At 34.7% G+C, this 15,924-nt stretch overlaps 1 protein-coding gene across 1 annotated transcript in view; it reads right to left on the bottom strand.

Annotated features, from left to right (window-relative positions):
* DCC (DCC netrin 1 receptor) overlaps positions 1 to 15,924 on the bottom strand; it is a 420,583-nt gene that overhangs the window by 61,493 nt on the left and 343,166 nt on the right. The window contains exons 13-15 of the mRNA XM_072413974.1: positions 12,983 to 13,124; positions 10,923 to 11,033; positions 2,899 to 3,093 (exon numbers count right to left, since the gene is read on the bottom strand). Of these exons, the coding sequence (XP_072270075.1) occupies positions 2,899 to 3,093; positions 10,923 to 11,033; positions 12,983 to 13,124 (448 nt within the window). The remainder of the gene's footprint in view (positions 1 to 2,898; positions 3,094 to 10,922; positions 11,034 to 12,982; positions 13,125 to 15,924) is intronic.

The raw sequence follows: 15,924 nt of genomic DNA, 5'->3' as shown, positions 1-15,924 counted from the left end.
TACAGGTAGACCCCGAGTTAAGGACATCTGAAATACGGACTCCTAGATACGAAACAGCCTTCCCTGCTTCCTCGTGTGCAGGGCGGGGATTGGAGGAGGGGAGGGGGGCGGTTGGCATGACTTGAGCTTTTCTGCAAGCTCTTGTAACACTTTAATGACCAAGACAATCTCTGCCATTGTTTCTTTTTGCATATCAAAGCACAGCTTGCTCCAGAGGTTAATGAATGACTCCATAAAGTTTTTTTTGTTCTTTTTTGCTTTGTTTGTGATTACTTCACAGTGGGTTTTTTTTTTTTTTACAGTAACTGACACCACGCTGCCTAATAATATGTTAAGACAAACATCTGTCCTAATTGCATTTAATAAAATAATGAACCTGTTCCGACTTACATACAAATTCAACTTAAGAACAAACCTACAGTCCCTATCTCATATGTAACCCGGAGACTACCTTTACTGTGTGTGTGTATATATATATGTGCTAGCTGGTGTATATTCAAAATGGAAATTATACTTAAATCACCCATTAGAAAAATAAACATGAAGTAAGTTGGTGATCATCTGTCATCCTACAAGTAGTTGGAAAAAAGCATTATGGATGCACTGAGCATGAAATCGCACGACAGTTCCTCCTCACTGTTCACCTGGCCTGTTTTATCGGGTTTGGTTCATTACAGCCATATTGCAAAGAAATCTAAGCTGCAGAAATATAAAACAATAAAAGTGCCATTGTTTTTTATCACTTTGATGATGTAGGAACTCTTTTTTTTTTGCTTTATATCATTTCCATTATATTGTTTAGGATCTTTTAACTTGGACACTAAAAAGAAACTTAGAAGATTTTTCTGAGTTTTGCCACAGAGATCTAAAGCCTAGTAAATAAAACTACTCAGGAGAGGTTGAAAAAATACTTCATCATAGCCTTGGCAGGTGTAAGTGTCCACACTTAAAATCCTGTAAGGCTACAAATGTAAAATAAGGGATTCCTTTAAAAAGTCATTTTTTAAACCCGAGTAAGCATTACACTTTCTTCTTTTAGTTTTGGGAAGTATGGAGAAGAGTAAGAACCTCATTAGGTTTTTACTATAGGTTTCATGGCCGTCTATTGATCTGTGCCTTGATTTGTTTTTGGTGAAGGTGATGGTACTTGGCTAATAAAAGCAACATTACAATTATCACATCAGCTAGCTGACAGCGATACTTGCACCTTTTTTTAGCTATGGCAGACCATGTTAACTGAAGCTGTAGGAAATGTTTTCTGTAGGTGGCTATAACAAAACTGTTTTGGCTAGCCAAAACCTGGACCAACTGGATCGCAAGTGTTTTTAATTGATACACTCAACCCTACACTACGTTGGAGTTGTGTATCCAATCAAGATGCAAATATTGCCCAACTGAGTTCTTCTGATCTCCAAACATCTAAATAGCCAGTTGTACTACAGATATATTGTTCTGATTTCAGTAAAGTCCCTGACTTCACCTTTCTCATTTGCATTTTTTTAAATAGATCTTGGCTAGGACCCACCACGCATGGGTTGGACAATGAGGGAGCTGTAGAAAACGTTAAACATATTCACAATGACACCATTGGGAAAAAACATATGTAGGTAGCACCTGTTTCTCCTTCCTATCCTATGTGAGTTCTTTTGTGCAGAGCAGTAGTGGAAGCTAATGTATAGATAATTAACTGTATTTAAAATACAGATTATCCAATGAATAAACAATATGACTGAACCGTGTTTATTAACTGCTTGGAATTCAGTTCCCAACTTCCTTTAGTCTAATACAGCTGATAATACAGAACAATAGGTTGCAGGATAACATTTTATAAATGTCAAATACCTCATTATCTATGGGAAGATGAGATTATTTACATACTTATTGGCATATAATAAAAGCTACTCTTTCACATAGAGTGACTTTTTTTGGTTTAGCTTTTCAGACTTCTAGTTCAAAGGAATGAAAACATCTCTTTTTTCACCGCTTTTCACCATTAAAACAACTCTTTAATAGAATGTAATAAAAGCTTGATATTAAAGAAGCTGACTGTTAAGATTCTTGCAAGAAGCTTTCATGATAACGATTAGGAAGAGTGGAGTCTGCTGGAGAGAACCTCCTGAGACCGCGAGCTGTCAGTCACCTCTCTGCCGCATTCAGTCACACATAGTAATAAGACCTTGTGATTGAAAGCTCAGAATTCCAAGAATGGCAGCCACTACACTTACTGCAATGGATTTCATCACTGGAAAGATGGCCTACATAACATATTAATTCCATTGGAGGGCCTTCAGTATGGCCAAGCTTAATAGGAAGGAGCCTACAATGGGGTAATTATTTTTTTCAATGTACATGAACCCTAAATGACAAATATGTCTCAGAAGAGGTCAACTGGTCATTTTATACCTACAAAATTGTTAGTACAGTATCTATACCATAATGATTTAGTGTGAGGTTGTTACAATGAGTAAAAAGCATGTATGTATAATAGGATCTGATGACTATCTATCTATCCCACTAACCAGATGCTCCCCAATACAATCGTTCATGAATGCTATGACTAGACATATCTATCAATCTCTCTACACATCTGTTGCAGCTCTGTGCATATCTCTGCACTGGCTTCCATGGGATCAAATTTAGGCTTCTGTCTTTTGCTTTTAAAACAATCCACAGTTCTCTCCTCTCCTCCAATAACCTACTAATAAATTTGCAATAGGACAAAACTGCATAATGTGTTGGCACTTTTTAAGTAAAGTTTAATACAATCTATCTATCTATCTATCTATCTATCTATCTATCTATCTATCTATCTATCTATCCATCCTATTTAGGTTGCTTTGTACCAGCTCCCAATACAAAATAGAGAAAATTGTCTGCATTGTTGTCTTGTTCACTTACCTAAATTCTCAATAGAATAATATCGCTGCTTGTTGTCCACTCTCACCGTCTCGGCATAGGGGCTCCCAACACCATAGCCAATGATGTATCCTCGCACCACTATGTTGGGATTCAGTGGTGGCGTCCAGCTCATAATTATACTGGTGGTAAGCGGTCTGACATGAAGAGAACTGGGCTGGTCTGGCACTTGGGATTCTACAAGTCAAACAAAAACAGCATTAATATTCTATGCTGGCTTACTACATCTAGCCCACAGCCTGACTATTATGTTTTTATCATTTTCTGAATGTTGGATGTTTTGCTATAAATAGATAATCCCGACTCAGGGACCTGGAGCTTCTAACTAGTTGTAAGCTAGAAAAACAGATTTCTTATGGGTGTTATAGCACATGAAATGAATGTTATGATTAATGCAAAACAATGTTCTATTTATTGGAAACCAAGTGTGATATCCACATGGACTAACAAAAACAAATTCTTAGAAACCTCATTACACATCATTTTTAATTTACTGATTTCCCAGGAGTGCCAAAACCCACTTCTTTAAAATTTACAAGTAAATAGCAAGTTTGTTTTTACAATCTAGTCATTTTGAGGATAAAATATTTCATTGCTTAGATAATTTTCCTTTTCTTTATTGTATTTGCAACTGCTTTCTGTATAATAATTAACAGTGTTCTGTTGATAGCTTTGGTTTGATGACCAATATTTGTGCTTTGATTGATCAATACTGATAATTTCAGCAGGGGTTCCAGGATTTCAGCACGGGTTTCAGGATTCCCATGCTTATGTTTCATTTTGGCAAAGTTGTATACAAACATTTATATTCCCGCACATGAAAAAAAACTGTAAAAGTGCTAAATGTTTTGTCTTCAATAATATATTTGAAATATTTGTACTTAGATTAGATTTTGAAATGAAATCAATGCTAAATGTAAATTTCCTGTATGTATATATTAAAGAGTATGTATACTTCTCTTTATATATGAAAATAGGTTGGGAAAATCAGTTTGACTTAAGCAAGCCCTGGACAGGTTCTGGTAGCATCTCAGTTAGCCCACAATTCCTATAGCTTGAACAGATCTGTAGGGAAAAGAGTTTACTACTCCTTCGCCAATTAGGTAAAATGATAAAGGTTCTCCTATATACTCCTGAAAGCTGCATTTCCTTCTACATGTGCTGTTTTTCATACTTCCACATTCTCTGACTCCTGGAAATGTGTATTTCCCGTTTTTTATTACCTGTAGTCATTCATTATTACCTCATATGCCTAATAAGTGAGACAAATACTTCCAAATTAGGCTAAATAGTAAGTAAAAACATAACTATTTATTTATAATATCATCATGAATTAAATAGGAATTTATTCTAAGTCTTGATGTAGGATAAAAAATAATTAAATATCTCTGACTTTTAGATGAGAGTGTGAAGGATAAAGAAGCACTGTGCTGAACTGGTAAATAGTACACAAAAATATTGAATATATGGAATTCAATGTAAAATTCAGTGAATATACAACCTTAGAAAAGTAATCATGTTGGGTCACCAGTTGGCAAAAATTCCATGATTTTTATTTATTTATTTAAGAACAGTAGAAAAATGTATTTCTGGATGATTAACTTTTTTGAGAAATATTCCTATTAGAGAGTGGTATATGGAACTTTCCTTAAATAAAATGCACATACTGCTGCAAAGAATACTATTCAAGTGAATATAAAACCTTTTGTGCCCTGGTGGTAATGAATGGTAATGAATCTTGTTTAGGTTGCATAGCAATCCCTGCTTTTACTTATTAGTATTCTAAACAATAATAAACAACAAGCATACACAAAGGGTATACTTTCACCACTGAAGTGTTCAGCACAAATTTCCCTCTTAGCACTTTGCCTTAGCAGAGGCGTGTGAGTCTTATGTTGGCATTCTAACAGACAAAAAGGATTCTGCTGTGCTGCAGGCGGCTTTAAGAGCATCGCATAGAAGCTTGTCTCTTTGAGAGCGGAAGGGGCAAGCCAATATTTGGCATCATCAAAGACACACAGACAACACAGAAGCAACATATAATTTTAAAATAAAAAAAACCTAACAATGAATAGCTGAGCCATCATAAGACTGTAGTGATTTTGAAGTATTCCCAAAAGCAGTCTCCACAATTAGAATCACTATTTCTCACAAATGTACCCTGTAGTTTGTTATTAAGAAGAGCGGAAGTGACATTAACATAATTTTTGTATCTGGCTGGATTATTTCCAATATAGTAGCCAGGAGCAAAAATAAAAACAACAAGGCAATAAAAAGCAAAAACAAACCCAAATAAAACAAAACAGAATAACAAAATATTTATAAAAACAAAAAAGTAAAAAGTAATATAAAATTTTATGAAATTAAAAAAATATTAAAAACTGCACCAAAAAAGGTGCCATTCACTCATTTACATGATGCATGCCTGTGGCATAAATTCATTTCATGTTATTGTACTGCTCTGGAGCTAGTATGCACCCAGGAGAAAAATAGTTTCCAACATGCTTCTTACACATGCATTGTGGTTTGTTTATTTGGAAAAAGAATACAAAATATAACTGTAAACACCTATAACTTTTTCTTGTTTGTTCTAAATGAAAGAACCCACCATACACTCTATGGAAACCTTGCAGTGGGGTGCATGTTCGGTGTGCACATAAACCATATTCAAATAAAATCTATATTGTATTTCTTTCAGAAAAATGCAACATAGCCAGTACACAGTCCAAATGCACAAAAGATAAGTGTTTTGACCACAGGAGTCTTTGATAAACTTGGTATACAGATTTATCAGATTTATACAGGTATATCTTGTATCCGTTTGGTTTATGTATTGGCCATGCAGTATTTTTAATGATGCTATTTTTTAGGAATGTAGTACTTTTTTTCCTTACAAGACTTTGGGAAATGCAATGCTGGTCTAACAACATCATCCTATTGGTAGTGTATTGTTAAGCAACATTCCATTGAAATAATGATTACTTCAATTCGGAGAAAACAGAACCATATTAACAAGTTACATGTTGTTCACACAATGCATCAAGAATATGCTCTCCTGAGTACAACCAACATTAAAAAGAAAACAACATCCAATAATAGGTAAGAATGACTTTAAAAAAAGAATGGTTAAATAGCAAAAATACATGTAATCATATATATATATATGCTCTAACATTCACATAGTATTGCTTTCAGTTTTGTGTACAGCATGTTAGACAGCATCTGCATGTCATGGATCTTATTTTTCAATAGTAATAAACTTTTTAGTTAACTTCCTGCATTTAGATGTATTTCCTATTAATATATGGGTTATTAATCCTGATGCCTATTGGGTGAACCAGTAAGGTCTAGATTGGTAATCAAACTGGTAATTTTAAGTCTTTGTCACTTAGCAGAGGAGAGCAACTGACCAGTATCTTTTTTGCTTCTTCCTCTCCAAATCTAATCACTGCAAGACTGTTTCAAATACAGGAACTTACTCTATTACCACTTTAAAATAAATACATTTAAGAATGTATTTAAAGATTATTAAATTATGTTTAAAATAAATACATTTAAGAATGTATTAGATAATAAAGATTAATAAATTATGTTATCATTTTTTCCATATCCTTATTAGGTTCAGCTTTAACTGTGCCAGAAAAGCACAATGGTGAAGCGAGTCAGATACATCAACCACCTCTAGGATCATAAAATGGAAAATGTCATTGACCGTGAAAGGTACTACTTAGGATTCTACGTTAAAACATTTCGGAAAACAGTCCCATTGTTCTCCTATGTGCTATTCTGCTCTATCATTCTGACTAATAAAAGGGAAATTAAATTGTAACAGAGACAGAAATAAAACTAATCTCAGTAATGAAGACTCAGAGCAGAGATCTCTATTAACCATCCCAATTGGATGGGAGAGAGGTTTCACTTTACTGATGACTTAACCGTTTCTTTGCCCAAAATGTATGCAGCCCTGGGGGAAATTTAAATGGAATATATTATTCAGATTAGAGCAGATAAAGAGAGTTTGGTGATGCAAAGTTATCCAAGGGAATAGAAAAGTTTCATCTAAACTCTCAAACGTTTCATAAAAGGCACCAAAAGCTAAGCTTTTGTCACAAGCTGGGAAACAGTTCATTGTAATCTGAATTCTATGTCAACATAAAATTTTAATTGTACCTGTCATTTTTTATCACGCTGTAAAGAAAGACATTCGAGTAAACATTCCTATGGTTTTTTTTTTAATTATTATTATTTTTTCTATGAAAGTGTTTGGGGCATTGTGGAAATATCATCTTAGGCTCTTCTACTAAAAACTAAGCTATAAAGCTATATTGAAATGTCATGTATTCTTTGGCTCAAATTAATATTAAATTCTAGTGTCATGAAAATATTTTATATAACAAACTACTGGTGGAATATGTTATATAAACTATTACACTATATATATATATATATATATATATATATATATATATAAAAGTATGTGGATATCTAACCGTCACACCTATATAAATGAACAATTTAATATGGACAGCCCTCCAAATAAGGTGTTCAGTGATGCAGAACAAAAGGACATAGATCATTGTGCACTTCCAACTTTATGGTTACAGCTTTGAGGGATGTTTTCTGTCATAGCCCATGTCTCTATGCACAAAGCCAGGTACATTAAGGCATTATTTAATAATTTTTGTAAGAACCTCAAACCTATTAACAAAGTTTGGATGAATTGGGATCTTTATAGGAAACCAGATCTTTTCATACAACATGAGTACCAAAACCTACAAATGTTGGCTGCAAAGGTGGGTCCAAATTATTGCCCATAGTTATGAAATCGAATGTCAAATAAACTCACATAGGTGATGGGTAGGTGTTCAAAACATTTTGGCCATAAAGGGGTTTTTAAAACTGCACATACCACCATATATGTGATAGGGGAGAAGGCTCTGTGTTTTCCTAAATACAAAAAGTCCTTACTTGGCATCCCCTCTAATCCTGCTGCCTTAGGTAATGGTTCCCAAGTGCCATTACAGTTACTATAGTCATGCCTCTAGTCTATTAGTATGCAGGTCCAAGGTTGTTCTAAAATGGTAAATGGGAAACAATATAGGCTTAAGTGTATTTTAAAAACATGACTTTACTAAGTAACTTCAGTAACATTAAATCTCACCTTAAGTATAAATTCTACACCACAATTGTTAGTTTGATAGGGTTTTGATCAGAGATAAAAGTTAGGCATAGTGCAAAGCTATATATATATATAAAAACGTTCAAAGCCTCCATCCCTATAATCAAGATATAACTCTAAAGGCTTATGTAAGCATCACTGCGCTAGGGTGGAAGTTATGACCAGAAAAGGGTGACATTAGTCTACATAGTCTATTTGTACTGATCATCTAATCCAGCAACTTAAATTTTAAAAACATGGTGGTGGAGTAAAACAAATACGAAAAAAAGGGTTCTGCAGAAGTTCAGTACAATATAGGTCATTAATTGTAAGCTTTTTACATTGCTTTACTTTAGTTTACAGTGGTATCTTGCATTACCTATATGCAGAACATCTTCCTCTTTAATCTTGCTTTAATTTTACCACGTAATGTTTTAATTTCCCGATTCTATTATTTTTCCAGTGAAAGTATCCTAACCTGATGGTGAGGAGCTCCTAGACAAGGTGGTGGATGATATGAGGGTATACCTAGGTATTAGATATTTTTTTAGGCAGGAGATTCGCTCAAAAGGTGATGGGTTCACTTTAAGCACAGCCAGATTAGAAAAAGAAAAAACACCTTATGAGCCCCGTGCGTCATCATTTACCCAAATGAAAAGAAACCCTTTAAGGGCAATAACACTGGGGGTGCATTGCCTGCACAGGAATCTCCATGCTAAAAATAAATATTTGATAAGATCCCAGATGTCAAGAAACACATGGGAACCTTGCAGGGAGTCTAAACTTTACAGCATTTTGGGGCCTTCCAGTCATTTTAACAAAACACACTAATTAAAAGGGCTATCCGCAGGGAATCCGACTAGCTCTAAGATGTAGTGTTTGTCTCGTCAAAACCGAGTTCCATCACACGTACAGTGAGGAAAAGGAAAAAGCAAGTACCTAGTAAGCTGTAATGTAACAGCCGTTAACAATCTGTCTGGCAGCATGAATATTTGGCTGACACGTTGAAGAATCCCAAAATCTAATAGGTGTGTGTGACTCCCTTTGGAGTTGTGGCATCAGTAAAATTGAAACTTTCGTGCAAAAAAGCATGCCTTAGTATGGCAAATGGTAGGTAGTGCAAGTCTCAAGCTTGTTTATTTTATTTTCATGTTTAAGCCTTCTCCGAATCCTCCCGGATAATAAGAGACAAATAGTGTATTTTTGGCATTCTTCACCTGTTTTTGCATTGCAGACATGGATATCAACTCTGTCACAATCTATCCTGATTATGTCAGTAAATTGATAGACTGTACTGCTTACCAAGATATTTTCTGCAGTGGGAATTTGTTATTTTTTACTGTAGTGTACTTTTTAATTTGTTCCTGTGCTTTCTTAAATCGATCTGATTTTTTTAGCCAGCTTCATGCTGTTTTGCAAAAAAAAAAATTGTAAATTCCTCTACCTTGGTAATAACTGAGCTGTAAGGTATGGTTGTTATAATGGCTTATATATTCATGCAAGTCCCTAAAATACTCCAAATACGTTCACTCCACAAAGGGGCATACTTTTGTAGGGGCAAGCATTTGCCTGTAGTATCAGGATGCTTTGTTACCGTACTACGTCTCCATGTTTTTTATACAGGTTTAGATTAAATAAAAGGGACAACAGGCCAACCATAGAACCATAGTTTTTGTCTTCAGAGGTGCCTTGGTGTGAAAATGTAGCTTCACATCAAATGTTTTTGATACTATGCTATGCCTACAGCTTCATATGTGTATGTCTGATTGTGAGCTCTAAGGCACTGCTGCCTAGATTTGCTGATGTTGCCTTTGCTGGAGTCACTGATAGGAGGAAGCAAAGCCCTACCACTTACAAGATACCAGCAATACTAGTGACTAGTCCTTTTGTGCTGACTATTAATAATTGGTAAAGGAATTATTTGATTCTGCCCATATCCACATTATATTTGCTGGGTAAAAACTGACCTTTACCCATTTTAAGATTAAAGATTAATTTAAGATTAAAATTTTAAAAATAATTATTAGCCTGGCTCCCATTCCTGAAATGTCAGCTCTTAAGTGGTCAGTCTTTCTTAAAGCACTGTAATTACCATTCTACAAATTAGCAGCTGGTATGTAAAGTAGAGCTATGATTCTTAACTGCCAATATTCTTCTGTTATAACTCTAGGATTAGGTTGTGTGATCTGACAACTCATGACCAAGGCAATGAATGCTATAAAACAGGTGTCTAACACCAGTCCTTGAGTATCACAAACAGGCCAGGATTTCCATTTAACAGAATACTTTCCGACTTCTTGCAATTAAAACATTAATAGATTTACTGTTGTATGTTGAAGAAGTACTAAAAATATGTCCAGATCCCAGCCTTTAGAGTGATGTTGGATGCCCTGTTATAGTAACAAGATGCTTATGTAGTGGGTATAATGTCCTAACTTTACATGGCTTTTTACCTGCCATCAAACTCCTAAGTCTTTATATCTGCCCATAGATGCCAGTTTCATGCAAATGTTAAAAGGACATAAACAGTACTATTGATGAAAGGAAAGAAGGTGCAAAAAGATCTATTGATATTATTCAGAAAATTAGGTAAAATAGTATATTGAGTATTGATTTAGCAAAGTGCATTTCCACAAAGTAGTCAACAATATAGACTTTAGTGGACTTAGCAGAAGGATATATACTGATTGGTTGATAATGGGCATTGAAGTGTACTGAAAATGCTTTTAAATACTACAACTCTACAGTATATACACACTGTTTGTGTTGTTTAAATTCTTTTGTGTAAATGTGATCCTCTGTATTGATGTTTATGTGATCAGGGTATCAATATTAAAATTTAATTTACCATCAAGATCATTTTCCGGTGTTTCTGTTGTGTACCAATCAGATGAGGGTCCAGTTCCATTAACTGTCATTGCAGAGACTTGAAAACTGTATTGACTTCCCTTTTCGAGACCTATAACACAAAAGGTCAGATAAAACACCTTTAATAATAATGACAATCAGTACCAACTAAAGTTTTGGATTTCTACTTTAACCTCATGTTTTCAGCAAAATGATATCAAAAAGAAACAAGGACAATTACAGAGGTAGTCCGTTACCATGGTACACTAAAAAATATATAATCTTTTTTAGAAAATCATGGTAAAGTAACTTTTAAAACTATTAAGTAACAGCATTGCATCACATATATTGGCCTTTAATTGATCAGCTACATTGGCGGCACAAAAAGATCTGTCAGGATTGGATGTCATAAAGCAACATCTGTCCTCATTTACTAGATACTGAACTAACTCACATAGTTAATGATACTCTCTCTATTCCCTGTATGAACAGTAATTTCAAATTATGCACTACAACATGTATAGAGAAGCGAAAGAATGCAATAATCTATTTTTTTTCTGGATTAATAAGGTTAGCTTTTTGGAAGAGAGATAAGTGTCCTTGTGTTATCAATGCATCCTGCTTTTCAATTAGCTCCATCTTCCTTTTCATCCTCAATGATAAGTCTCTTTGTGACTGATGAATTGGCCCTAACATTGAATTCCAATAATAGAAGCTTAATATGTAGATCAATCCTGATAAATATCTTCCATCCAGCCAGGAGTGAGTACAGAAGGGAATAAACCTTTTTTTTCTCCCAACATGTCTTATGTCAAATGATCTTTGTATGTAGGGGAGTGCAAAGGATGGGAATAATTCTGGAATAGACAGAGCTTTCTTTTCATGTAAGAGATTTCTTTTAAATTAATGTGGTCTTATTAGAGAAAACAGCCATGAAAATGGAGGCAGAAAGGACTATAAACTGCATAAATTATATTAGATTTAAAGGTCTGTCAATTTTAGGTTCTGTCTATCTATCTATCTATCTATCTATCTATCTATCTATCTATCTATCTATCTATCTATCTATCTATCTATCTATCCATCTATCCATCTATCCATCTACAACCTTTTCCATCCATTCAATCTCACAACGTCTTTCATATAGCCAATAGTATCTTTGTATCTATCTATCTATCAACCTACATTATAATCTCTGTATATTTTAATGATTACATTATATGGTCAAGGGTGAGATTGTTACAACAGGCAAAGGGTAACAATCTATCTTTCTTTATTACCTATTCCTCTTTCTCTATCAGTCTTTCCATCCATCCATCCATTGTTACTCATATATTCAATAGGCAAGTGGCATTTATCTATCTATCTATCTATCTATCTATCTATCTATCTATCTAATCTATTCTCCTTTCTCTACCATACCTCTATCTATGTTACTATTTTTTCTTTCATCTTTAAATCATATCTTCCTTCATCAACCTTTGTATCCAACCATTTCCTATCTATCTATCTATCTATCTATCTACATATTTGTATCTGTATCACGTAGCCCCCCCCCCCCCATCTCTACCTTTCCATGATCCATCTAACTATTGCATATCAGTGAGCCTGTTTATTAAGTTAACTATTTCGATTACAGCACTTATTGTACTCATATTACTTGATGTACTCCATTATTTCCTGATGATACTTACTTTCACACAAGATTACATACAGCACACTTGCTCAGTGATGCCACAGTAATTTTGTTTGCTTCAGTGCCTGGTGATATTACATGAGATAATGCTTCCCATAACGTAATTTATATTACAGCTCACTGAGACGCCCTGTGTCTATGAAGAAGGATGAAGCCTGCCTGTGTTGGATTTCTATCTGCTGTATGTTTTCAAATTGGGCTTGTTATTTTTATAACTTCTATTTTCATAATGTGAGGTGCAAATAGAAGACGAAGAGATGTTAGCTAAGGTCTTAAATGCAGCTATTGGCAAGTTTGTTTACCATTAAATTTAATGAGATTACAGTTTTAGTGACACAAGGTTGGACTTTGCTTGGAAAGCATACCTGTGAACAAGTACCAAAGGTTATTGGGCTCTATTGTCTCCAGCTCCCCTCGTCGTGTGGTTTTTCTGTGGCGGATTTTGTACCCAGTAATAAATCCATTTTGCGTTCCGGAGGGGGGTGGTAACCAGCTCACTTTTATACTCTAAAGTAAAAATAAATTTAAAAAAAAGATATATTAGTTTTCTGGGTTACATTGTATTGCAAATAACAAGGATTTATTAAATCTCTATAAAGGATACTGTTTACTGTACTAGACAAAGTAGAAAAGAATATATAAAAACCTTTTAATGGTGCAAAACACACAAAAATTATGCACTTTATGGCCAAACGTTTGTGAATACTCGACCATCACATCTAAAACTATATGAACAAAGGTCAACCCTCCAAATTGCTGAGTTCAGGTGATTCCAGTGAATGGCAGACTTTAAAGAAATTTTATAAAATTGTGCACTTCTGGCTTTGTGGCGACAGTTTCCATTGGCCCATTTTCTGTTCCAGAATGACTGTATACAGTCATAGAAGTATAGATCTATAAAGATGTCATTTGGCCAGTTTTGTGTGGAGGAACTTGAATGGCCTGCACAAAGCCCTGACCTCGATTCTACTGAACACCTTCAGAATTAATTGGAACACCTATAACAAGCCAAAAGCTTTTTTTAGCTGAATGGACACTGTGGAAACTGTGAAAACTGTGGAAAGTCTTACTAGACAAGAAAAGGCTGTTATATCAACGCAGGTTATGGAAAAGGGATGAGTGAATATTGAGACAAATGCATGTTAGTGCCTATGGTTTTGGAATATGATGTTCAACAAAATGATAAGATAACTATCATGGTTGGGTATCTGTAAACAATGTGCCTAATTTATTTAGCTCCCATGTATAGACAGGATAGACCATGGAAGAACCTGGGTGATCCGTCACACCTGGAATGGATTTCCTAAAATCTTTTGGTATTATTTGGCAAATTTTTTCAATTTCGGGACCAGATTCATTCCAGGTTTGCTTTATTCATGGAGATCTAAATAAATTAGGTACATTGTGTAAACACTGAACGTGTATTTTCAGTTCCATGCAAATGGCAATCGCAGCAAACAGATCCTTGGGTCATCGGGTTCTTGGCTGTTAGACGTTTTTAGCTAATGGTCACCGGCTTCTTGTAAACAGCTTTTATTTTTTTAAATATAAGTCTAAGCTACAAATTTGCTTCCCTAATGGATGTCTCTATGACAGGAAGATACGGACAGCAATTACAACATTGTTCTATCCAAAACAAAAAAAAATGTTTTGAGTTGTGCTTTAATTATGTATATTTTTAGGTACACATTAATGAAGAGAGAAAAATACCTTATAAAAAGGCATAAAGCAATGAAGAAAAGTCTTATTTTTGAAACTCAAAGTCACAGTAATTACTGTTAAAAATGTGTTACAGTTACCACAGCAGGAAATATCAATCCTGCTTTAGCACTTCAGATATTCTGAGGTCATCACAGACTTTACAACTTTTCTGCTCTTCATTAGTTCTTGTGAAGTTAACACAGCTCCCATGTACCAATAGTAGGCCAAATATAGATGATGATAAAAAGATGTCAATGTGGAACTGATCAAAGTGAAGTCATTTTTAAAAGGCACCTAAATTTAAATTATTCTGGTTGTCTGGTTTAGGATATCAACATATTAGCAGCCACGGCAGCTTTAGAAAATGAGAAGCTAAACAACTGAATTTTAGAAGATAAAGAAAAGCTTTATATTAAACTGCAGATTCTTTTTAATGGTCTAATTACTCAACAGGTAAACCACCCAACAGTTTCTTCTATCTCTGGGGGACTCTGCTAGCGAATATTATGTTCTGCAATGGTTTTTCCCATTTTAAGGGCTTCCCACTATTCTGACTACATTTGTATTTTTTTATATTATAGAGATTTTAAAAGGAGGAACTGGAATACACAAAAGCAGGTTGGAAATACAAGAATAATACTAAATTGCCAAACATTTGTAGACACCTGACTATCCCAACTACACTATTAGACCACGTATGTAGACACCCCTGCAAATTCAGCTGAATTCAGTAAGGTGCAAAGTAAATGCTGGAGCATGCATTGTAGAAATTGTAGAAATTTGTGCTATCTAAACATTTAGCAACAGTTTGAAAAAGGTTGTTTTCTGTTCCAGAATGACCATGCCCACCAAGCACAAAGCCAGATCCATAAAAACATGGTTTGATGTTTTGACGGCGCTCCTTAGAAATACAGTGGATAAATTTGAGGTGGTCTGGGAGGCATGGGACTGTTATTATGCTAATTTGCCCAATTGACCCCCTAGTCGTTCTTCTTGTTGGCTAATGTCACAACATTTTTCATTGTCCCTACCTCCTTTCTATTTTATTATGTTTATATTATGCACTATGTCTGTGATTTGGTATTGGATTTCTGAAATTCAGATGTGTTTTGTTCTGGTTTAAGATTGTTAATTTCCCTTTGTGTAACTCCTTTTCCCTTTTGTACCCTATTATAAAACTTTTCAATAAAAATACAATTTCAAAAAAAAAAAAAAAAAAAAAGAACTACCTGCTAACCTAGTAATGACTGCTTACAAGTGATTACTGCAGCCTGAGCTGTTATTTTATTTTGGAATAATCCTGGGGGGAAAAATTATTTTTATAAAAAAACACAAAGTTGGGTTTAATACCAACGGATTGGCTGTGTAAACCATCTGACAATGGCTGCAATGTTATGCAGGGTTTGGTATGATGAACATGAGCACCCTACACAAAGCTGGCCCTAACCACAGCCGTGCCTATGGTATAAAATGGCAAAGTTTGAGTCAGTTCCTACTGTCCAGTGTATCTACTGTAACTATATAAACGCTGTTTTAGCTGAATGGGCACAAATTCCAACAGCTCCCTGGAGAGGCATATCCACTCAGATAGGTATCATGGTCTGAC

Source organism: Pyxicephalus adspersus, chromosome 6 (genome assembly GCF_032062135.1).
Source record: "Pyxicephalus adspersus chromosome 6, UCB_Pads_2.0, whole genome shotgun sequence".
Classification (NCBI taxonomy): Eukaryota; Metazoa; Chordata; class Amphibia; order Anura; family Pyxicephalidae; genus Pyxicephalus; species Pyxicephalus adspersus.
Note: the sequence above shows the minus strand (reverse complement) of the source record. Positions and strands in the feature narration are given on the sequence as shown.